This window comes from Mobula hypostoma, chromosome 2, assembly GCF_963921235.1.
Source record: "Mobula hypostoma chromosome 2, sMobHyp1.1, whole genome shotgun sequence".
NCBI classification, from domain to species: domain Eukaryota; kingdom Metazoa; phylum Chordata; class Chondrichthyes; order Myliobatiformes; family Myliobatidae; genus Mobula; species Mobula hypostoma.
The window spans coordinates 236,299,084-236,323,073 of record NC_086098.1 but is presented as its reverse complement, the minus strand read 5'-3'; the positions used below and the strand labels follow the sequence as shown (position 1 = coordinate 236,323,073).

At 50.0% G+C, this 23,990-nt stretch overlaps 3 protein-coding genes across 6 annotated transcripts in view; 1 reads left to right on the top strand and 2 right to left on the bottom strand.

The window, feature by feature from the left end:
* The window catches only part of isg20l2 (interferon stimulated exonuclease gene 20-like 2), a 25,009-nt gene extending 24,627 nt beyond the window's left edge, over positions 1-382 (bottom strand). Inside the window, exon 1 of one of the 2 annotated variants that reach the window (XM_063041663.1) lies at positions 323-382. The gene's annotated coding sequence lies outside the window, so the exon portion shown is untranslated. The remainder of the gene's footprint in view (positions 1-322) is intronic. The other variant, XM_063041664.1, reaches the window with a different exon arrangement.
* A 20-nt stretch (positions 383-402) lies between these two features.
* On the top strand, positions 403-17,731 carry mettl25b (methyltransferase like 25B). 3 transcript variants are annotated; one of them, XM_063041661.1, is made up of 9 exons: positions 403-522; positions 1,567-1,713; positions 5,094-5,209; positions 6,109-6,337; positions 7,785-7,847; positions 9,291-9,434; positions 9,889-10,382; positions 10,655-10,839; positions 17,577-17,731. In XM_063041661.1, the coding sequence occupies exons 2-9, from the start codon at positions 1,603-1,605 to the stop codon at positions 17,594-17,596; spliced, it is 1,362 nt and encodes a 453-aa protein (XP_062897731.1). In that variant the 5' UTR covers positions 403-522; positions 1,567-1,602; the 3' UTR covers positions 17,597-17,731. The 3 variants fall into 3 exon arrangements, with proteins under 3 accessions (XP_062897731.1, XP_062897730.1, XP_062897732.1); XM_063041660.1 differs by lacking the exon at positions 17,577-17,731 and adding an exon at positions 13,401-14,315; XM_063041662.1 differs by lacking the exons at positions 9,291-9,434; positions 17,577-17,731 and adding an exon at positions 13,401-14,315 and having other exon boundaries at positions 404-522.
* mrpl24 (mitochondrial ribosomal protein L24) lies at positions 14,471-23,990 on the bottom strand. The gene is made up of 6 exons (XM_063041665.1): positions 23,852-23,990; positions 17,198-17,371; positions 16,017-16,112; positions 15,230-15,333; positions 15,001-15,131; positions 14,471-14,662 (listed from the first exon to the last, which is right to left on the bottom strand). The coding sequence occupies exons 2-6, from the start codon at positions 17,366-17,368 to the stop codon at positions 14,526-14,528; spliced, it is 639 nt and encodes a 212-aa protein (XP_062897735.1). The 5' UTR covers positions 17,369-17,371; positions 23,852-23,990; the 3' UTR covers positions 14,471-14,525.

Here is a 23,990-nt window from a genome sequence, read left to right as displayed (position 1 = left end):
GGAAGGAGGGAGAGTGACAAGTGGCAGAGGAGGAATGAGAGAGGCTGGATGAAGAGTTAGGAGAGGGGTATGATGGAACATCCTGATATCTCGTCCCTCCCCTCTTTCCAGTATCGTCCAACATCTCTCCTCCGGGTACCGTCTCTGCGTCCCCATCACCCGCTGCCTCCCCACCCCTCACCCTCATCACCCCCTCGTCTCATTCCCACACTGCCTCATCCCCACTCTCACCACCTCCTTTCCTTTCACCCTCTCCCCACTCTCAATACCATCCCCTCACTTTCAGCACCCCCGCCTCCCGCTCTCTTACCACCCTCCTCACCCGGTCTGGGAGCCGCTGCCGCCGCCGCCGCGAGGCCCGACCGCGTACATGTGTTTCCGGGTCGACGCGGCATCTCCTTCCGGGTTGAGAGGGCGGGAGATGCTACTGCCTAGCGTTCGGTCCTGATCCCGGCCCTAACTCTGTACCCCGAAACCAAATCCCGACACCCCCATTTGGACAGAGAGCGAGCGCAGTCGCGGGTAAATATTCACTTGGATCGCTCGACCCCCCAACTTTCCCCAACCCTCCATCCCTCCTCCCCTCTGCCCTTCCGTCTCCCTAACCCCTCCTCCCTCCCCTCCCCTCCCCCTCACCCCTTCCCCATTCCCCTCCCCCTCTACCCCCACCCCTACCCCTCCCCCTCACCCCACCCCCCCTCATTCCCCTCCACCCCTCACTCCCCTCTCCCTCCACCCACTCCCTCCCCCCACCCCTCCCTCCCTCTCACCCTCCTCTCCCCTCCCCCCAACCCCCTCCCCTCCTCTCTATCCCCCACCCCTCCCCCTCCCTATCCCGCCACCCTCTCCTTCCTATCCCCCTCCCCCCCTTCGCCCCACCCCCTCCCCACCACCCCAACCCTCCCTTCTCACCTGTCACCTGTCACCTGCCAGCTGGTACTCCTTCCCCTTGACCCTTCTTATTCTGGCTTCTGCCTGAAACGTTGACTGTTTATTCATTTCCATAGATGCTGCCCGACCTGATGACTTCCTCTGGCATTTTGTGTGTTTTTGCTTTTGATTGCTTGATTAGAAAGAATGTCAGCCTGGTAGGATGTTTGCCCTGGTAGTTAAAAGTCGAAGACCAGGGACATAGTTTGAGAATAGGTGGGTCTCTTAGGACTCAGATGAGAACGCCTGAGAGGGTGGTGATTCATTGGAATTCTCTACCTTCGATGTTCAAGCAGTAAAATTTGTTCAAACTAGATGGAGATTAAGGCAATCATTTGGTAGCGAAGTTGAGGAAGAAGACCGACATAAACACAAGAGATTTTCCAGATGCTGGAAATCCAGAGAAACACACACAAAATACTGGAGGTGATCGGTAGGTCAGGCAGCATCTGTGGAGGGGAATAAAATGCTCAATGCAAACTGAAGGAAGGTGGAACAGGGTCGAAGGATGTAATGGCCGGCCCCTGCACCTCACTTTCATATTCCTGTGCAATGCTGCCTCGGTTTTGTACAGGGAGTATTGGCCAGGGTTGTGGGGTTGTATCTCACTTCAGCTCTTTGTCTTGTGTTCTCCAGGTGCAGCCTGTTGCCCGGTGTTGATCCCAGGCCAGAATGCCATCGCTTGGCGCTCACCAGCTGTCCTTTGAGGAGCAGAAGCAGAGGGCAGCGGACATCGTGCGCCTCCTGTCCATGTACATCGACATCCTGGACTCGTATGTGATAGTGAGTCAACTTCAGAAGCTCTTTCAGATCCCTCATGAGTCTGTTAACAACTCCATGAATGGGCCCTTCAAGCCACCGTATCTATAGTAGATTAAACTAAATCTGTCTGCCTGCACATGATCAGGTTTAATATCGCAGAGAGATGTCGTGAAATTTGCTGTTTTGCAGCAGCAGACTTTTGTTCCTCTCCACACCTTGTGGCGCAGTGGGAAGCAACCATGCTGTTTCTGTAGCATTTGTTGTTTTGTTTACAAGGCCATGTTGCTAGCTCAACACTCAATCCAGCACAGATGGAAGGTGTGCAAGGAGCCAGTTGGATTTGAACCCAGGACCATTCGCCTCAAAAGTCCAGAGTAGATGCCACTACACCACTGGCTGGCTAGTATGCTCCATACGTGATTAAAAAAACAATAAATTATAGTAAGAAAATGTACAGAACTTGGTAAAAGTCTTAGGCACATATATACTGTATATAGTAGCTAAGGTGCCTAAGAATTTTATCTAGTACTGTAGTAATTTTATGTATTGCACTGTACTGCTGCTGCAAAGTAAACACATTTCATGACATGTATAAGTGATGATAAACCCGATTCTGATATGGGTCTATTTTGTGGACTGAAAATGGGAAGGGGGCATGGAGAGGGGAGGGAGCAGGAAGCACCAGAGAGACATTCTGTAGTGATCATTAAACCAATCGTATGGAATCAAATGACCTTGCCTGGTGTCTCAGAGCTGGGTGTATCTCCACCCAGTCCCCAACCCTGGCACTCTTTCTCTGCCACCTGTCCCACATATCTCCCGTGGCGCTCCACCCTCACCATCCCCAACACCCTTTGCTCCCGTCAGATTTACAAACTAACTTTCCACTCCATGTTGATAAATACAGTACTGGGCAAAAGTCTTAGGCACCCTAGCTATTTATATGTGTCACAGACTTTTGCACAGTACTGTATATATAAAAAATTACATTAGCAGTGCAGAAAGAAAAGGAAAAAAAATGAGGTAGTGTACATGGGTTAATGGTCCATTCAGAAATCTGATGGCAGAGGGGAAGAAGCTGTTCCTAAAACATTGAGTGAGGGTCTTTTGGCTCCTGAAGGTAGTAATGAGAAGAGGGTGATTGAGGGTCCTTAATGATCGATACAGGTCCTCCATTCCCGGTGCCACAGCCTCTGAAACACCGCTATTGTATCTGTGAGCACCACCGAGGTCTCGTCACTAGGACAGTAGGCTGTTCACTGAATTGTTTACCTGCGCTGTGCATTACTACATTTTGATTTCTACTTTAACAACTAACTAGTGGTAATATTTTGTTTTATGTGCCGTGTGTGATATACAGTGTGCATTGTGTAGCACTGTTCCATCTAAGCTGTGCGGGTGCGCGACCGCACAGTAACTGAAATGCTCCCGCACACGTAACCTTTGTTACCATACAGCAAGAATTTCCTTTATATATAAAGTTTTATTGAAGTGCTGTGCAGTTTTCAATCTGTGTAAAAAGGAGCAATGGTAGGTCTGCACAGCTGTAAAAAAAAAACTTAGAGGGAGCATTGATTGTGTGAGCACCATGGTTTCATTTGGTTGTATATAAGCACAGTCAGATGACAATCAACTTGAGCTTGAACTTGAAGAGGAGATTTATCCTTATAGGCACATTCTCGATTAGAGAACATGTCTTATGAGGATACAGTAGTTCGAGCAAGCGAGCGCTTTTCTCTTTGGAGCAAAGGAGCATGCGAGGTGACTTGATAGAGGTGTAGAAGATGATGAGGCATAGACAGAGTGGACAGCCAGAGACTTTTCCCCTGGGTGGAAATGGATAATGTGATGGGGAGTAACACTTAGGTGACAGGGGGGATGTCAGAGGTAGGTCTTTTGACAGCGTAAAGTGGTGGAACTGCTGCGGATGGTGTTAGACGCAGATACATCAGGGATATTTAGGAGACCCTTAGATAGGCACGTGGATGATAGAAAATGGAGGGCTATGTGGGAGGGAAGGGTTAGATTGATCTTAATTTAGGTTAAAAGGTCAGCACGACATCGTGGGATGAAGGGTTTGTACTGTACTGTACAGAGGAAAAATGTAAGTCAAACCTTTCCAACCTGTCCTTGTAGCTCACGTCCTCTAATCCAGGCAGCAACCTCAACCCTCTCCAAAGCCTCCACATCTTTCCTACAATGGGGTGACCAGAAGTGACTGCAGTACTCCAGATGCAGCCTGGCCAAATTTTTATAAAGCAGTAACGTAACTTTCTGACTCCTGAACTCAGAGGCATATGGCATGCTTGTCTTTATGACTTTTATGGCCACTTTCGTGGACCCCAAGATCCCTCTGTACATCAGCACTGTGAGGGATCCTGCCATTAACTGTGCACTTTCAATTAGCCAAGATCTTCCTGAAAGTTGAACAGGGCCAAGCAGTTGAGTGGCTTGTCCCTGCTGAAGCACCTTGTGTTGCCCAGGTACAACCTGTTCAGTTCAGTGGGCAGCGTAGGACCAGAAGTCACAGCCTCAGAATAGAAGGACATCCTTTTAGAATAGAGATGAGGAGGAATTTCGTTAGTCAGAGGGTGGTGAATCTGGAATTTGTTGCTGCAGAGGCCAAGTTATTGGGTACATTTAAAGTGGAGGCTGATGGCTTTTCTTTATTAGAAAAGATATCAAAGGTTACTAGGAGAAGGCAGGAGATTGGGGTTGAGAGGGATGATAAATCAGACATCATCACTCCACTTTCAGGGAGTTTTGGACTGGCATCCCAGATCCCTCTGCATCAGCAGTCCTGAGGCTCCTGCCATTTTCTCTTCATGTCCTGGCACCCACAGGAAGGTCCTTCAACATGCAGGAGAAGGCCACTCAGTCACTTGCACAGGAGATTCTGCAGACGCTGGAAATCCAGAGCAACGCTCAGCAGGTCAGGCAGCTTCTATTGTGGGGCGGGGGGCGGGGGGGTGGAAGGAATAAACAGTGAACGTTTTGGGCTGAGACCCTTCATCACTCAATCACTTATCCCTCTTCAATTACACAATATGATTGTGGCATATTGAGAGAACATAGCCAATGCAGGGCCATTAGTGTGATGGTAACTGAGGGCGGTGAATACTGTATATGGAATGAGTTGCCAGAGGAAGTAACTGAGGCAGGTACAACAGTGTTGTTTACAAAACTCTTGGGTAGGTACGTGAAGAGACGGAGCCTTGAGGGATCTGGGATGACCACAGGAAATTGGGCCAAAGGGCCTTTATCCGTGCTATTTTGCTTGATGATTTTATGACCCTTAATAACATTGATGGGTACACTTTGATAAATACAGATTAATATATTCCTCTCCTTTTTTTATACCGTCGTCTTTTCAACCCTCTTCCTTCAACCTTGCCTCGTAGGAATTCTTCAGTGAAAACTTGTGGGAGAAAGTGCCCCGCTCCTGGCGGCTGACACTCTCCGCTTTGACTGCCCCACAGTTGGCATCGCTGCTGTTGGAGAACGGATCTTCTGCTGGGTGAGAAACGGTTTATAAATGCATTTATGTAGCCCCTCCTCTCAAGTTTTAAAGAAAAACACGGGGTTGTGATCAAACGAAGAATAGCTTGACTTGTGTCAAGTCAAATCAGCAAAGGTTGTGCTGGGCAGCCCATAAGTCTCACGATTTTCGACACCACCTTCTTGAACTGAAGATAGATTCTGTAGCCTGCAGACCACTATAAGGTTAGTTAAAAGATTAAAGACGAGCTTCATTGTCATATGTACATCAAAACATACAGTGTTGTTTGCATCAACCAACAGTCAGGGGAGGTATAGGGGGCAGCCCTCCACGCTTCCAGCACCAACATTGCATGTCCACAACTTATTATCGTGCACAGCTTTGGAATGTGGGAGGAAGCCCATGCGGCCACAGGGAGAACGTACAAACTCCTTAGAGACGGTGGCGGGAATTGAACCCGGATCCTTGGTACCGTCACCATCTACGCTATTGTGCCTGCCCTGTTTTTGCTGTGGTGGTTTTACGTTAATTATTCTGTTGCCGTGGGTCACTGCTCACCTCCATGTGATCAGCTTGCTGGTTATCGTCAGTAGATACCAACTATTTACCCAGTCCAAGAGGCAGGGTCTGAGAGTTTACCCTGATGCAGTGAACTCTGAACTCCAATAATCCTGTAGGAACTCTGCCACCTCCACTTACACCAGCAGATGGCAGTGATTCACCTGGACCAGGGTTGTCGAGCTCAGGGTTTACAGCATTATAAACATTACATCTTAAAGCAATGGCTTGGGGTTCAGCATGCTGATCACTTCTTTGGGGAGGTTGAAGTAACAGGAACCTCATGTATTCTTACTGCTTCTCCCCCTTTATATCCATTGACCTCACCCTCTCTGCCCCCTCCCCCCTTTCTCCCCTAGCCAGGAGTCAGTTTGGCCTCTCTCCCTGCTGGCATTCAGAGCGGCCGCCCATGGCCTGGCCCTGCCACGCCAGCCCCGGGGTGTCTCCCCACCGCGTGAAGCCATCCCTGGGAGCAGCAGGGAGCCTGAGGAGTTCCAGGCCAACAAAAGCCAGAGCTCACGGCTGGGACACCTCTTCCGCAAGCACGTCCGGCCCAAGAAACAGCACGAGATCCGCAGGCTGGCTGGGGTGAGAGTGGCAGTGGCAGGGGTGGGGTGGAGGGAGTAGGTGGGAGGGGGAAGAGGATGGAACGGGGTGGGCGGGACAGGAGGCAGAGGAATGAAAAAAAGGCGCTGGGAGAGAGTGCGGATGGGATGTTTGGGGGGAGCCTGGGGTCGTGGTGGATGGAAGCAAGAGGGTGGGGCGGATGGGAAAGGAGAAAGGCGTGAGTGTGTGTGGATGGGTGTCGGGGGGTAGGATTGGGGCAGGAGAATGGAGTAGTGCAGAAAGAAAAATAGGGGCAGGAGCTGTGGCGGATGTATAATCTATCATCAGCCTTGACATTGCCTTCGAGCACTCTCTGTGTAAATAAACTTACCTTCCCCCCCCACCTTAAATGCACACCCTCTGGTTTAGACATTACAACCCTGGGGAAACAGATACTATCTGCTCTATCTATGCCTCTCATGATCTTATAAACCCCTATCAGATCTTCCTTCAGCCTCTGCTGCTCCAGAGAAAACAGCCCGGATATTGATAACGTTTTTTTATTTAGAGGTAGAGAGTGGTCGCAGGCCCTTCCAGCCCAATGAGTCCATGCTGCCCAATTACACCAGTGTGACCACTTAACCTTCTAACTTTTCAGAATGTGAAAGGAACTGAGGAGAATGTATCATCCAACCTCATGCTCTCGAAGCCAGACAGCATCCTGGTGAGGGGGAGCAGGGTGGGACAAACCCAGCCAGTGTCAGTCTGCAGAGGTCGGGCCCCCTCCCGCACTGGGAGGGTAGCTGATGGTGCCTCATCGTGCTGACCTACGAATCCTCCGTCCTACCGCAGCTCTCCAGCCCTGACCCCAGTAAACCCCTCCATTGGTTGGGGTCGACCGTGAATGTTACGTCCTAGCCATCTACGCGAGCCAAGGCAGGACGATATGCAGAGCAAGCTGTCGGCCATTGCAGCAGGCCCCCCCCCCTGCATGCAGCTGATGAACCCGAAGGAACAGCAGAGACCAATACAGTTTGGCACCAGCTTCACCGCAGGAGTGGCCAGTCAGTGTTAAACCCAACATAGGACATCCTTAGGGACTCCAGATCCGGATTCCGGATCCGGGTGGCGGGGGGGCGGGTAGTGTAGTGGGGATAAGCTCCAATTTTCTGTTAAATGCTCCCAATGGCGTGCATCTCAAATAGCTTCTCACAACCAAGTCCTGCTCCTGGCCTTCACATGTGGCTTAGCTACCACACCAGGCAGAACCGTTCCTAATGTCAGGAGAAGGAACAAAGGCAGGTAACAGGTGCCTTAAAACCAGCCGCTCTGGGCAAATGGAACTCGTCAGCTAATCTAGGAGAAGGAGAACTATACGCACTCACGGAAGGTTTTGGGAGTAAGCCGCAAGCAGTCAGGTCACAGCTTGTGTACACTGGAGGTTACTGCTGACAGCCAGCATCTAATGGCTCTTTCCTCTCTCCAACAGCTGGTGAAGAAGTTGTGCAATGCTACAGGCTGTGAGCACGTGGTAGATATGGGATCAGGCCAGGTACAGTCGAATACACCGTCACTTCTAGGACAGCTGTGAGCTCGTACTCTTGGGGAACGAGGTGTAGCATGTCGATATTTGCCGTGTCATTGAATTTAGTGGAAAACCAAACTCTGCAGAAGATGCGGAGAGTCTGTAGTCGGATATGTACCCTGGCCACTTTACCTAATAAAGTGGCAACTGTTTGTATGTTCATGAGCTTCTGCTACTATGGCCCATCCACTTCCAGTTTCAACGTGTTGTGTGTTCAGAGATGCTCTTCTGCACACCAAGGTTGTAACGCTTGGTTATTTGAGCTTTTGTTGCCATCCTGTCAACATGAACTAGTCTGGCCATTTTCCTCTGAACTCTGTCATTAACAGGGTGTTTTCCCTGCCGCAATGCTTTTTGTTTATCACACCATTCTCCGTAAACTCTAGAGACTTGTGTATGAAAATCCCAGGAGATCAGCAGCCTCTCAGATACTGAAACCAGTCCATCTTCGGTGGAGCAGGCTGAATAGGCCCAATGGCTAACCGATTCAAGTTGTTCTATTTAAACAGCTACTCTGCCCAACTAGTCCAGTGTAACTATAGTCCGAATCAGGTTTATTATCAGTGACTTAGATGACATGAAGTGTGTCGTTCAGTGGGAGCAGTACCATGTACAAACAATGTTTCAGGATCAGCTTCTTCCCCTCTGCCATCAGTTTTCTGAATACATAATGAACCCAGGCATGCTACCTCACTTCTTAATTCATCTATATTTTTCCTATTGTAATTGTAATTTATACTTTTGATTACCATGCTACCACAAAACATCAGATGTCACAACATACGCCAGTGATATTAAACCTGATTCTGATTCCCTCGCCTGTTAGTCTGCCCACTGCTCTGAGCTCCCTCCCCGCCACACCCGATTCTGACCAATAAAATCACCATGAGCTGCAAAAATTAAAAATAAAGTACAATAAGTAATGATGAAGACACATTCATGGATCCTTCAGAAATCTGATGGCCAAGGGAAAGAAGCTGTTTCTGAAATGGTGAGTGTGGGTTTTCAAGCAGCTGTACACCCTCCTTGCTGGTAGTAATGAGAAGAGGGCTGCTTCGGATTTTGTGGCTCCTTAATGATGGATGCCACCTTGTTGATAACCTCGATGGTGGGGAGGGTTGTTCCCGTGCTGAGTCTACAACCCTCTACAGCCTTTCACGATCCTCCATACCGGGGGGGGGGGGGGGAGAGGGGATGGATTTCACTCACCCCAAGGAGATGCCACACCCCCTCAGATCCCATTCGCCCACCCTTTTTGTGCCTCGTTTTCCGTGGAGATGCCAGGAGGAAGGACAGTTGTGTGACAGCGGCTGGCAGCTCCTCCAGGCGGGGGAAGGGGAACCTGGGCTGCCCCTGCACTGTGAGTCAGCCGCTGTCCTCTGCTCTCCCATCCTCCCCACCCCCCCACAGGGTCACTTGTCGCGATACCTTGCCTTCCACCACGGCCTACAGTTGACCGGGCTGGAGGCATCCGAGGAGCTGGTCACGGCCGCCAGGCGCTTCGACAGGGAGCTGCTCCTCGGCCTAGAGAAGGAGACACGCCGGGAGACTGAGGTCTGTCCCTGGGGAGGTGGGGCAGGGGGTGGTGCGGGCTCATTCCGTGCTGTGATCCTGCTGGTGCTGTTTTGATCTCATGGCACCTGGGTGGTGGATACACGTTGAGCCAGGGAGGGGGAGTGGGGTGTTGCTGTAGAGGCAAGAAAGAAGGAGGCAGGGTGGGGGTGGAGAGGGAGGTGGAAACTGACGAGGTAGAGGGGAGAGGAAGGTGGGGAAGGGAGATGTGGAGGGGGCAGGGAAAGAGAGGAAGAGGTGGAGGGAGAGGTAAGGGGCGATTTCGGGGAAAGGGCAGAACAGGGATAGCAGGAGGCAGTGGGAAGGTAATGCTGGGTTAAGTGCACAGACCAATCACCCAGCACGCGCGCGCAGACAGACAGACACACACACACACTCTCTCACTCACCAGTCTCTCTCTCTCTCCCCCACCCCCACCCCCCGCCATTGTCCACAGGGCGTCAGGGAGCTGTCACTGCATAGCCTGGACCCTCCTCGGCACCTGGTGCACCAGGTACTCTCTGAGGAGGAGGGGAAGCTGCTGGAGGAGCTGGAGCTGGGGCAGGGGCAGGGGAGTCCACCCCTGGTGCTGGCGGCTCTCCACGCCTGTGGGGACCTGGGACCAGCCGCCCTGCGCCTCTTCGCCCAGTGCCCCGGCGCACGGGGACTGGCTCTCGTCTCCTGCTGCTACATGAAGGCCAGCGAGGAGGGCGGCTACCCCATGAGCGCCTGGGTCCGCTCCCTGCCCGCCCACCAGCTGCCCTACAAACTGCGGGAGACGGCCTGCCACGCGGTGGAGGACTTTGCACAGCGCCTGCGGGGACAGAGTCCGGCGCTACGCTCGCACTGCTACCGGGCTGCACTCGAGGTCATCATCCGGCACCTACACCCTCACCTGCGGCGTCCACCGCTACACGCAGGCGGCAAGGCTCACCTCCTCCCCTTCCCAGAGTGAGTACTCCACCTCGGAGGGTGGGTGTTACCAAGGGACGGTCTGTTCCAAAGGCAATGGAAAACCTTCAGCCCAGTTAGATTGTTCAGGACAGGAGTATGGTATTTCCGGGGGTATATCTGGGCTGGGGGTGGGTGGATGATGAATTATGGATAACAGGCCAGAGTGCTAGACCTCGTCCGGTGAAGGTCAGAAATGGTGGAGGTTTGACGTTCACACTGAGCCCTCTCCCACCCCTCACCCCGGTAACACCTTATTCCTGTGTCCATAGTTACGCCCGGGAAGGGCTACGGAAGCTGGGCCTGCACTCGGGAATGTCGTGGGACGTGGCCCAGGTCGAGGCCCTGTTGGAACAGGGGAACAAGGTGCTGGCCTACTTCTGTCTCACCCTGAGCCTGGCTCCCGTCATCGAAACTCTCATCCTCCTCGACAGAGTCATCTACCTCCAGGAGCAAGGTAAGGTCCAGGCTGGGGTATCAGTGCTCAGGAAGGGGAGAGGAGAAATGGGTTCAAGAGAACACTAAATGAGAACAGGCCCTTCAGCCCGCATTACTGTGCTGAGATAATTAACTTAATGATGCCTAATTAAAGGAATCCCTTCTGCCTGCATATCATTCATATCCCTCTGTTCTCCCCATATACACTTGTTGTATCTGCTCCTAGCACCTCCCCAGGCAGCACGTTCCAGGTAACCATAATCCTGTGTAAATCCCTTGAACCTCCGCCCTCTGTATTAAACATTTGCACCTGGGGAGAAAGGTACCTGCTGACTACTCTCTCTCTCAATTTTAATGACTTTGCTCAATTCTCCCCTCAACCTCTGACACTCCAGAGACACCCCAGCTCAGAATTGGACTGAGAAGTGGCAGATGGAGTGCAACCTGGAAAAGTGTGAGTGATTCACTTTGGAAGGTCGATCTTGAAGGCAGAGTACTATAAGACTTAGGAGCAGAATTCGGCCACTCAGTCCAAAAAGCCTGCTCCATCATTCCAGGGTTAATGGCAGGATTCTTGGCAATGTGGAGGAACAGGGCGCTCTTGGGGCCCAAATCCATAGATCCCTCAAAGTTGAAATGCAAGTTGGTAGGGTGGTTAAGAAGGTATATGGATTGTTGGCTTTCGTTAGTCAGGGGACTGTGTTGAAGAGCCATGAGGTGATGTTACAGCTCTGTACTTGCATATTGTGTTCAGTTCTGGTCTCATTATAGGAAGGATGAGGAAGCATTAGAACGGGTGCTGAGGAGATTTACCAAGATGTTGCCTGGATCAGAGGGCATGTGTTATGAAGAGAGATTGAGCAGCCTAGGGGTTTTCTCTTTGGAGGATAAGAGACCACTTGATAGAGCTGCATGGATTATGAGAGACATAGAGAACAGCCAGAGACTTTTCCCCCCACAGAGTGGCAATGTCCAATACCAGCGGACACCATTTTAAGATGATAAGATGAAAGATTACTGGGGGGGTGGGGGATGTCAGAGGTAGATTATCTTTACACAGTGAGCGTTGGGTGTGTGGATCGTGCTGCCAAGGGTGGTGGTAGAGGCAGATACAATAGGGACTTCTTGAGATTTATGTTGGCACAAGGAAGTAACAGAAATGGAGGGTAACAGCCTGTCATATTGCATGCCATCTTGGTCAATGTCTCCCATCCACTACATAATGTACTGGGTGGGCACAGGAGTACATTCAGCCAGAGACTCATTCCACCGAGATGCAGCACAGAGCGTCATAGGAAGTCATTCCTGCCTGTGGCCATCAAACTTTACAACTCCTCCCTTGGAGGGTCAGACACCTTGAGCCAATAGGCTGGTCCTGGACTTATTTCATAATTTACTGGCATAATTTACATATTACTACTTAACTATTTATGGTTCTATTACTATTTATTATTTATGGTGCAACTGTAATGAAAACCAGTTTCCCCCAGGATCAATAAAGTATGACTATGACTATGTGTGTGTAGGAGGGAAGGTTTAGATTCATCGTGGAGTAGGTATATATAGGTCAGCACAGCACTGTGGGCTGAATGGCCTACACTGAACTGTATTGTTCTACTTTTGACAAAAACAGGTTTGTCCACCTCAATAGCACACGCCCTGTAATCCAGGCAGCATCCCAGTAAACCTCTTTCGCTCTGTCTCCGAAGCTTCAACATTCTCTTTATAATGAGGCGACCAGAACTGAATGCAATAGTCCAGATGCCGCCTGGCCAGAGCTCAATAAAGCTGCAACATAACTTTCTAACGTTTGAACTCAATGTCTCAACTAATAAAGGCATACGTACCATATGTTTTATTAACCACCCTATCAACCAATGTAGCCACTTTCGGAGCGTTGTAGACTTGGACCTCTGAACATCAACATCTGTCCGGGATGCTGGCATTAACTGTGTACTGTCCTGTACAATTGATCGCCAGAAGTACAACACCTCACACTTGTCTGAATTAAACTGGTTTAGGAAAAGATTGGAGAGTGAAAGAGCAGGAGAGAAGCAGTCAATTGGTGGGGGGAGGGGTAATTGGGGAATTGATAAAACAATGGGGTAGGAAATCATAAATACGAGATTCAGCAGATGCTGGCAACACACACAAAATGCTGGAGGAACTCAGCAGGCCAGGCAGCTTCTATGGAAAGGATCTCGGCGTTTCAGGCCAAGATCCTTCATCGGGAAGGGGGTAGAACCCAGAATAAGAAGGTGGGGGAAGAGGAAGTAGTTCACGCCAGCAGGTGACAGGTGAGGAAGAATGTGGATGGGTGGGGGAAGGGAAGATGAATTGAGAAGCTAGGAGGGAATAGGTGGAAAAAGTAAAGGACTGAGGAAGAAGGAATCTGACAGGAGAGAGGAGTGGACCATGGAAGAAAGGGAAGGAGGAGGGGACCCAGAGGGAGGTGATTGAGTAAGGGCGGGAGGAGGTTGGCAGGTCAGGGAACGAGGAGGAGGGAACAGTACAATGGGGAGACAGGGGACTGCTCTGTTAAAGATCCTTTGATCAGTTAAACATCCATTCTCTCTGCAGGCTTTCATTGCCAGCTACTGCCCTTGTTTGAGCCGAGGTTCTCCCCCCGCAACTTCGTGCTGTTGGCTGCCAAGCTCAGTGGTCAGCTCAGTCAGCTTCTCTGCCCGGCAGATGGGGCTAGCTGCCCCAAGTGAACTTCCGTACACAAATGACATTGGATGCTGATGTCGGTCAGCTCAGTCACACTCTCTGCCCGACAGAAGGGTCTGCCTGCACCAAGAGAGGTTCCACACACTTCTGACATTCAATGCCGCCTGCCCACAGGATGACAAGGCAGAGGAGAGGGCAGCCAGCAGAGCCACCTCCAACTCCCACCGATGTGCTTCGTGAATCCCAGCTCAGAATGTAGACAGGACAGTGCAGTGTGACTGTGCCTACTATGAGGCACCTATCACAGCTTAAACCTCACTCATGCTCTACCAAAGCCCGCACATCCTGCAGTAGCACCATCAGCTGCAGACACACCTCGAGTCAGCGTGGCCCTCCAGCGTCGCAGCAGGAGATGATCCTGCACAAAACAACATGCCTAAATGACTTTTGGTCAGATTCGGGACGTTGGTGGTGAGGGGAAGAGTTCCACCACAGGAAAAGATCATGGACGGGACAGGGTCCCACCATATGAGGGGGTCACTGATGAGGGGAGTGCCCCATCACGGGGGTGGGGGGGGGTGGTCAGTGACAGGGGAATGTCCCACCACAGGAGGAAGATTCCTTGTGCCTCCTCAGGTGCAGGAACACAGTGCAGCGTGCGGTCTTGCTCTGGCCGAGTTGAGGCGGGGCAGACCGTCTCCATCAGCAAGTGGTCACCCCCCTCCTGCCATACATGTCAACGGTGACCCACTGTGAAGTCTGTCAGCTGTGGGGGAAGTGGTGACAGTGAGGGCTCACTCTCTCCCTTCATTGCAGTGATCTTGGGATGTTCCCACCTTCCATCTTCAGCCACGGGACGTGCCCATAGAGACCATGGCCCTCCGTCTCCCCACCCTGGCTCTCCTGTGTCCCTCAGCTGATATCCTTGCTGAAGATCACCAGACAACAAGGTTGGCACAAATACTCCCGCACTCACTCAATGGAAAGGAATGATTTAATTTAATAAAAGTCTGCAACTTCCATTCAAGCCGGTGATCAGTACCAGAAGGACTTGCGGTGCCGGGCAGTCTCAACAACGCCCATCTTCTCCATGATGTCTTCCTCGAAGGTTTTCAGGGCAGGAGTGTAGGAGGTGGACAACGCATCCTCAACGCTGGTGTCCTTCGGCCCATCTAAACACAGCAACAGAGAAGCCAGTGTCAGGGATCCCACATGACACGCTGACAATACTTTCCTTCTGGCCACCTGAGCCAGCCCCATCTGGCCATATTTGGCCCATATCCCTCTCAATCCTTCCTAATTACATACTTATCCAAATGAGAGGTAGATGGAATCCCTTCCTCGAGCCCCTGCACCCCTCCCCATCTCTGTGATGCTTTGCAGCCTTTACGTCCCTCCCAGTCTCTGTGACCCCCTTCATGTCTGCTTCCTGTCCCCACCCCACGAGGAATCAAGGAGGTTCCCTGGTCTGGGTGGTTTATTCTGGAAGGGTGGCGAGAGACGGACTCACCCTTCCACTGCTCGGGCACGATCCCATCCTTCCTCTGGAATACGGGTTTGGGAATGATGCGTCCGGACCGCGTGGAGACTCGAACCTTCTCCCCCTCCTCTGTGAACTTCCATTCAATGGCAGTTGGTTTCCTGTGGGAGGAAGGGTGGTGGAATTGTTAGGCCGAGGGACCGGTGCTGTCCGAGAGACAGTCACAGCACTGGGGGTGTGGCGTTGAGGGGAAACCTACCGGTCACTGGGGTCAACAAGAGCCACATCAGTCACCAGCAGCGGTGCCTCGCTGGCGATATATGTCCCCCTGTACTCGCCCGTCCGTCCAATGTAACGGTAGTGCTGTGGGGCAAGACAGGAGAAAGGGTGAAAGCTTAATGCAATGGGTCACATCTACCCATAGCCTTCCATCTCAATGTCACACCCTGCTAAACCCTCGCCCGTATTCTCTCACCCTGTCCCCTACGTCTCACCCTCGTCCTCGTGCTTACCCCTGAAACCTCCTCATTCTCCACCTACCCTCCACCCACCCCTTCTACTCCTACATCACCACCTCCAGTAGCACATCCAGGTATCCACCACTCAGTATACAAAAAAAGATACTGTCTGTCTACACTTCTCAAAGTCTTATGAATCTGTCAGGTCTCCCCGCAGCCTCCTCCGCTCCAGGGAAAGCACTAAACTTGGGTTGCTTTCCCGGCAAGTATGACAAATAAACTCCTTTTGGACTTCCATCCAGGTACAGCTGTGAAGATGGTGGAATTTGTCATTGAAACGTCAGTTATAATTGATAACTGTACCCGGCTGGAAGCCAGAGAAGAGTTTATTTAACCCAAGTTTGTCCCACATCATCAGTACTCCCAGCCTACCTGTCATCTCCCTCTCCTAACCACCGCCTCTCCCTGCCCCACCAGTTGAGTGACCTCCAACCCCCCCACCGAACCCCAAGTGACCGCCTCTCTCTGCCCCACCTCCAAGTGACCTCTGTCCTGAAGCCCAGAGTGAGCAACGCCTCTCAAACTTACCGTGTTCAGCCCCTCCAGAATCACCCAGTTGCGAGCTCGGATGACCTGGCTCACCTTTCCCTGCTTGCCAGCATCTTTCCCTTTGAGGATTTCCACCTGTCCAAAGAATGGAAAGGAAAAGGTCAGGATCTACTGGGACCCACCTGGCATCTGTCCCATCACAGCTGTGCACCTTTAACAGCAACACTCTGGATTGAGACCATCTCCACCCAACATCCCAAACCTCCCTCCATGCTCACAGCCAAACCAGACCCAAACCACCACCACCTCATTCCACGACCGTGGCCTCTGGTGTCATGCTCACCAGCCAGGGGGAACACAACCTGTCTGTCAGCACAGTTTTTTGCCAAAAGTAGAATGACATGAGATACTGAGCAAGCAAGGTCTTTTCTCTTGGGAGTGAAGGAGGATGAGAAGTGATTTGACAGAGATGTAGATCGAGTGACTAGCCAGAGACATTTTCCCTGGGCTAATATGAGGGGCCAGCATTTAATGTGATTGAAGGAAAGTACAGGGATGGTGGTAGAGACAGATACATTTGGGACATTTAAGAGACTCTTAAATAGGTATATGTATGATAGGTAATTGGAGGGCCATGTGAGAGGGAAGGGTTAGAACTTACAGTAGGGAAAAAGGTCGGTATAACATTTTGGGCTGAAGGTCTGTACTGTTCTACATTAACACGGACACAGTCGATCCATTCCCTCATACTACAGCAAAGTCACCCTCCCAGAATCTGTACGGTGACTTACGCGCTACTCCCTCTCGGACAAGCACATCCAACATTTTCCTTGGAATCTAAACAGTCCATTGCAGGTGGCATCCAGGTGAATCTGTGGTGCAGTTTGTCACCACGACTCGCACGTCTCCAGCTAAGCCCCACCCTCGTTCAACTTCTCTGCCCTTTGCCGAGTTCCACAATGTTCCCAACTCTCAGGCCCGTCACTCACAATAGCTCTATAAGCCACACCTTTGACGTTAGTAAGACCATAAGAAGCAGAATTAGGCCATTTGTCCATCAACTCTATCATGGCTGATTTAATACTCCTCTCAACCCCATTTTCTACCTTCTCCCTGTAACCTTTGACACCCTTACTAATCAAGAACCTAGCAACCTCAGCTTTAGATATATCCAAAGACTTGGCCTCCACAGCCATCTTCTGCACTCTCTCCAAACTCACCGTGTCTCCCCGGAATACAGTCCACTCCTGGATGGGCTCCACAAACACCTTCCTGCGCTGTCTGCCAGGAGGGTTCATCCTTTGTGCTGCCGTCGTCCAGGGGCGGTTGGTACCATACCGGTAGCCCCTCGGTACCTTGGCCGCAGCGGCTAGCAAGGCTGCAAGACGCATCGCCTGTGGGTGGGGAGACACGTGGGACCAGGTCAATAAATTCGCAACCTACCAATTCACCCACAACCCAGGAGAAAGCAGAGGTTACACAGCATTTCAACCCAAAACATAGAGAATCCCTCTGTCTAACCCCACAGATGTTGCTCGACCCACTGTGTTTCCTAAGCAGATTGATTTACAGTGTTCAGTTCTGGTCATCTCGTTACAGGAAGGACGTGGAGACTTTAGAGAGGATGCAGAGGAGATTTACCAGGATGCTGTCTGATCATCGTCATTATCTGCCATGTTGTATGATGTGGGTATCATGGTCTATGATCATGCTTGTCCTTGGCAATTTTTTCTACAGAAGTGGTTTTCCATTGCCTTCTTCTGGGCAGTATCTTCACAATATGCTGACTCCAGCTATTATCAATAAATCCTCTTCAGAAATTATCTGCTTGGCATAAGTGGTCACATAACCAGGGCTTGTGATGTACACCAGGTGCTCATACCGCCATCCAGCACCTGCTCCCATGGCTTCACAGGACCCTGACTGGGGGGCTAAGCAGATGCTGCACCTCCCCCAAGGGTGACCGACAGGCTACCTTACACCTCCTTTGTTAGAGACATATCTCCACCCTGTCACTCATGGATTAGACAGCACGTCTTATAGATTGTGTGGGCTTTTCTGTTTGGAGTGAAGGAGGATGAGATGATTTGATAGATGTGTACGAGATATTAAGAGGCATGGATCGATGGATAGCCAGAGACTTTTCCCCTGGGTGGAAATGGCCAGTGCAAAAGGCATAATTTTAATGTGATTGTACAGGGGCGGGGTGGGGAGAATGTCACAAGTAGGTTTTTTTTCCACCACGAGTGGTGGGTGTGTGGAACACCCTGCCAGAGGTGGTGGTAGAGACAGATATATTAGGGACATTTAAAAAACCTCTTAAATGGGCTAGATGTTAGAAAAATGAAGGGCTATGTGGGAGGGAAGGGTTAGATTGATCTCAGGGTAGTTTAGAAGGTCAGCACAACCTTGAGGGCCGATGGGCCTGTACTATGTTGTAATGCATGTTATCTGCTGCAGATAAACACCTTTGGCAATAGCAAACCATTTCTGTGGAACAATTTCCAAAGAATAATTATGGTATCCTGGTCACCATGATCACCTACAACTCTGGGGAAAAGACCGTCACCGTCCACCTTATCAATACACCTCCTAACTTTACAAACTTCTTTGCGGTCACCCCTCATTCTCCTGCACTCCAGGGAATAAAAATCCAGTGTGGCCAACCTCTCCCCATAACTCAAGCCCTCTGGTCCAGGCAGCACCCTCGAGAATCTCTTCTGCACCCTCTCCGATTGACAGTGTTCTCCCTTTAACAGGATGACCAAAGTTGTACACAATACTCCCAAGCGTAGTCTCATTAATGACTTGTATAACTATAGCATAACATAATATCCCTATTCTAAACCCAGTGCCACAACCGATGAAGGCCAGCAGGTTAAATGCCTTCTTCACCAACCTGTCTTCTTACATGGCTACTTTCATCAAACTGTGCACTTGGACTCCAGGCCCGTCTGGTCCACAACACTTCCAAGCTCTACCGTTCACTGTGCAAGTCCTGCTCTGGTTTGGTTGTCCAGAATGCACCACCTCACACTTATCCAAGTTGAAATCCATTTGCCACTCCTCAGCCAATCTGATTAAGATCTCGTTGTAGTTTATTGTAACCTCTTTCACTATCAACAAGACCCCTTACTTTTGTACCATCAGCAAACTCACTAATTGTGTCATGTACCTTTACATAAATAATGAATAATAGACGTTCCAACAGTGACCCCTGGGGTACACTACTAGTCACAAGCCTCTTGTCCTTCAACGCTCACCCTCTGCTTCCTATCATCAAACCAATTCTGAAACCATCTTGCTAGCTCCCCCTGAATCCTCTGCGGCCTATCCTTCCAGAACAGCCTGCCATGTGGGACCTTGTCAAAGGCCTTACTAAGTCCATATAGACTATTCTCTGCCTACTTTCATTTGCCCCTTTAGTTACTTCTTTGAAAAAACTCCGTAAGATTCATCAGGCGTGACCTCCAGCTCACATAGCAATGCTGACTATCCAAGTGATGGCAGCCCTCCAGTAATATCCCTCCACAACTGAAGTCAGATTCACCAGCCTGTAGTTCCCTGGCCTGGCCTTGTTGTCCTTCCCGAACAATAGAACATTTAACACATTCTGGAATTTCGCTAGTAGCTAAAGACATAGCAAATTGTTTGGCCACTGAGTCAGGCCCTGGGGATCAGCCCACGTTTATTATTTCAAGGCTTGCAAATACCTCCTTCCTCAAACTGCCTATGTTGCAAAAGCTCCTATTTTTGTCTGGCACCAAGGGGAGATAGATAATAAAAATCTCACCACCTCCTGCAGCTCCACATGCAAGCAGCCCTGATGGTTTCTCCCAGATCACCTTTTTACTGTTAATATAACTGAGAACCTCTTGCGATTAACGTCTGTAACCCTGTCTGCCAATTCCACCTCATAGTTTTTTGCCTTCCTCATTTCCCTCTTAAACTTTTTATACTCAGAGGGATTCATTTGTATCCAGCTGCCTAAACGATGTATACTTCCTTTTCCTTGACCAGAACCCCAAGATCTGTCATCACTCAGGGTTCCCTGAAATTACAATATCTACCTTTCACCCTAACAGAAACATGCTTCCCCGGATTCTTGTTATGATCCTTCCTAAAAGGTTCCCACACAAAGATAAAGATTAGTTTTAATTGTCACATGTACAGAACTGTGCAAATGTCGCAGGCACATGTCTAATAGCTCGGGTGCCCAAGACTTTTGCACAGTACTGTACTAATTTTGTTCTTCACTGTTCTACTGCCACACAAAAAAAATCATGACAAATGTGAGTGATGATAAACCTGATTCTGATGTGGGTCTCTACTGTGGGCTGAGGGTGGGTAGGAGGCAGGGAGAGGGAACCACAAGAGACATTCAATAATGAGCAATAAACCAATTGTTTGGAATCAAATGACATTGTCTGGTGATTCAGGGCTAGGTGTGTCTGCACCCTGTTTCCACACCTGACACTCTTTCTCTGCCACCTGTTTCACACCCCTCGTACAGCACTCCACACTCACCATTCTCAATATCCCTTGCTCCCGTCAGATTTACAAATTCTCTCTCCGCTCCACATTGACAAATACACTGTGCAAGTATCTTAGGCACCCTAGCTATGTACATGCACCAAAGAGATTTGCTCAATACTGTATATCGAAACATCAAAACATACAGTTGCTAAATGACCACAGTCCAAGAGTGTGCTGGAGGCAGCCCGCAAGTATCACCATGCTTCTGGTGCCAATATAACATGCCCACAACTCACTAACACAACCCATATGTCTTTGAAACACGTGTAACGCCCTGGGAAAAGTTTCACTGCTAATGTAATGGTTTCTCTGTAGCAGCAGTGTGTTTGGGTTATGACTCGGGATAACGGGGGCTTTGGAATGTGCGGCGTCCAATGGGGGGAGTGGTTTTCTTTCTTGTGTGCCTGAGAGCGAGGAATTCGCGGGCTTTTGTTCGGGAGAAGATGGAGAGAGAAGATGTCAGAACGGAGAGAGGCTGGACTGTAGGACGGAGTGAACTTGGAATGGGGTTGGGAGTGAACGACGCCGGGGGGGGGGGGGAATCGATGGAGAATGGACAAACGGGAGAGCAGTGAGCTCCAACATGCGCATCAGACTGTTTCATTAAAATGGGCCCTTTTTCTTTTTGTTTTCTTTACCAACCCGAGAGTCAAATGAAGACTTATAAAGGTCAATTGTTTAATTGCATATTGTGTACTGTTTGTTATTTCGTGTAATGGGGAACACATCACGCAGCATCACAAGATTTCTCAAGTTTGGCCGCCTTCCCCTAGACTAACGCCGCTGGTGGACCTGAGGGTTACACGTGGGAGGGAAAAGCAGCACCTGGAGGAAACCCACATGGTCATGGGGAAAACGTACTAATTCTTTATACCAAGGACCTCACTTGGTCTATGCATACCGGCCGTGTGCTGAACAAAGCACAACAGCGCCTTTTTCACCTCAGACAGTTGAAGAAGTTCGGCAGGAGTCCCCGGATCCTGAGGACTTTCTAAGGGGCACAGTTGAGAGTACCCTGATTGGCTACATCACTGCCTGGTATGGGAACTGTACCTCCCTCAATCACAGGACTCTGCAGAGTGGTGCGGACAGCCCGGCACATCTGTAGATGTGAACTTCCCACTATTCAGGATATTTACGAAGACAGGTGTGTAAAAAGGGCTTGAAGGATCATTGGGGACCTGAGTCACCCCAACCACAAACTGTTCCAGTTGCAACGTAGGCAGGAAACGGTACCGTAGCATAAAAGCCAGGACCAACAGACTCCAGGACAGCTTCTACCATCAGGCCATCACACTGATTAATTCACACTGACACAATTATTTTTAAACTATATTGACTGCTCTGTTGTACATCTTGCTGTACATACTATTTATTACAAATTACTATAATTTGCACATTGCACATTCAGACGGAAACATTTAACATAAAGATTTTTACTGCACATGCATGTGAAGGATGTAATAAATAAAGTCAATTCAATTCAGACAGTAGTGGGAATTGAACTCCAATGGCTAGGGCTGTAAAGCATTACGCTAACCTCTATGGTACCATGTAGAGTCGACCAATAGTCGTCCAGTCAGTCCCAGCTTGATCCTGCCTAATGCCCTCAGAGTTGGCCCTGCTCTAGTCTGTCTAGGTACCATATCCAATGCAGACTTTGGTGACCATGGTTTTCCATATAGATCCTTCATTTTTTGGATGACTTCCATTTCCTCCATGTGTAACCACCTGGCTAGGCTTTTGATGTACATAAAGGACATTAATTTGTGGGCGTGTTCTATCTTTTTCCATAATCATTTAAAAACTAATAGAATTGTGGTCACTGGACTCAAAGTACACCACAACTCTCACTGGAGTTACTTGGCCCTTTTCTTTCCCTAGAGGAGATCCAGTACTGCTTCCTGAGTAGGTTCCTCTTTATATTTTGTATAGAAGTTGTCTTAATGACATGCTGCACAAATTCTGTCCAGTCCCATCCCAGCCCTTTGCACTCTGGGTGAGAGTGTATGTCAGTTTGCAAATGATACCAACATTGGTGACGTAGTGGACAGTGAAGAAGACTGTGTAAGATTCTGCAGTCCTGCTGAAGGGTCTCGGCCCAAAACACCAGCTGCTTATTCTCCACCAGAGATGCTGCTGACCTGCCAAGTCCCTCCAGCACTTATTGTTTTATCTACTATTACAACAGGATCAATCTGGAAAGTTGGTAAAGGAATGGCACTTAAAATTTAACTCAGACCTAAGTGTAAAGTAATGCCTTTTGGGAAGTTAAACCAGAGCAGGATTTACACAGTGAATGGCAGGGTCCTAGGAAGAACAGAGAGGCATGAAATACAGGTACATCATACCCTGTAAGTGGTGACACGCGTAGACAGGGTAATGGCAAAGGAGTTTGGCACGCTGGCCTCCATCAGATGGGCCACTGAGTACAAGTAACAGTTCTACAAGGCATTAGAGAGTCTGCATTCTGAGTATTGTGTGCAGGTCTGGTTACCTTGCTCCAAGAAGGATGTGACTTAAGTTACAGAAAGTGGGAAAAGATTCACTTGGATGTTATTGGGACTGGAGGGATTGAGTTATAATGAGATACCGGACAAGTTGGGACTGTTTTTCTCGGCAAGGATGCAACTGAGGGTGACCTTATAGAGGTTTATAAAATCATGGTAAGGTCTTTTCCCCAGGGTAGTGGAGTCTAAAACTGGAGGATGTAGGTTTAAAATGAGAGGAGAGAGATTTATAGGGAGTCTGAGGGGCAACCTTTTCAAACAGAGGATGGTCGGTACATGGAACAAGCTACCAGAGGAAGTGTGAGGAAGGTGCATGGATAGGAAAGGTTTAGAAGGATATAGACAAATGGGATTAGTTTTGATGGGGCACCTTGGATGACATGGATCAGTCTGTTTTCATGCTGTACAACTGTTAGTGTGGGGACAGGAGGCCACTCTGTCCCTCCGAACTATCCTACACAAGGAAAGCAGGAGGTACTACTCTGTCGTTCAATGCTTTCCCACGCGTGGGGAGCAAGGTGAGGCCATTCCGTCCCTCCATACTATCCCACGCGTGGAAAACAGGTGAGGCCTCTCTGTCCCTTCATGCTATCCCATGCGTGCGGAGCAGAGAGAGGCCGCTCCGTACCTCCGTCCTATCCCAGGGAGGAGGCGGAGAAGCAAAGAAACACCGTTCCGCCTCTCCGAGGCCCGGACTTCACAACGTAGGCAGCACCGGTGGAGCTGAAACCGCTCTGTGTACGAGGAGACCGTTCGGCCCGTGTGGCAGCTAATCCGACCTCGGTCCCCCCCTCCATCCCTACGTGCCAAACATCCCCATGCTCTCACCTCCGCCAACGGGACGGGAATCCTCTCACTTTCAGCGCTCCTCTGTGTCGAGCCTTGCCGCTGATTGAGGACTCCGACGGACTACAACTCACATGGTGCCCACTGGAGCTACCGCCTTCTACGCATGGCTGAAGTTCGA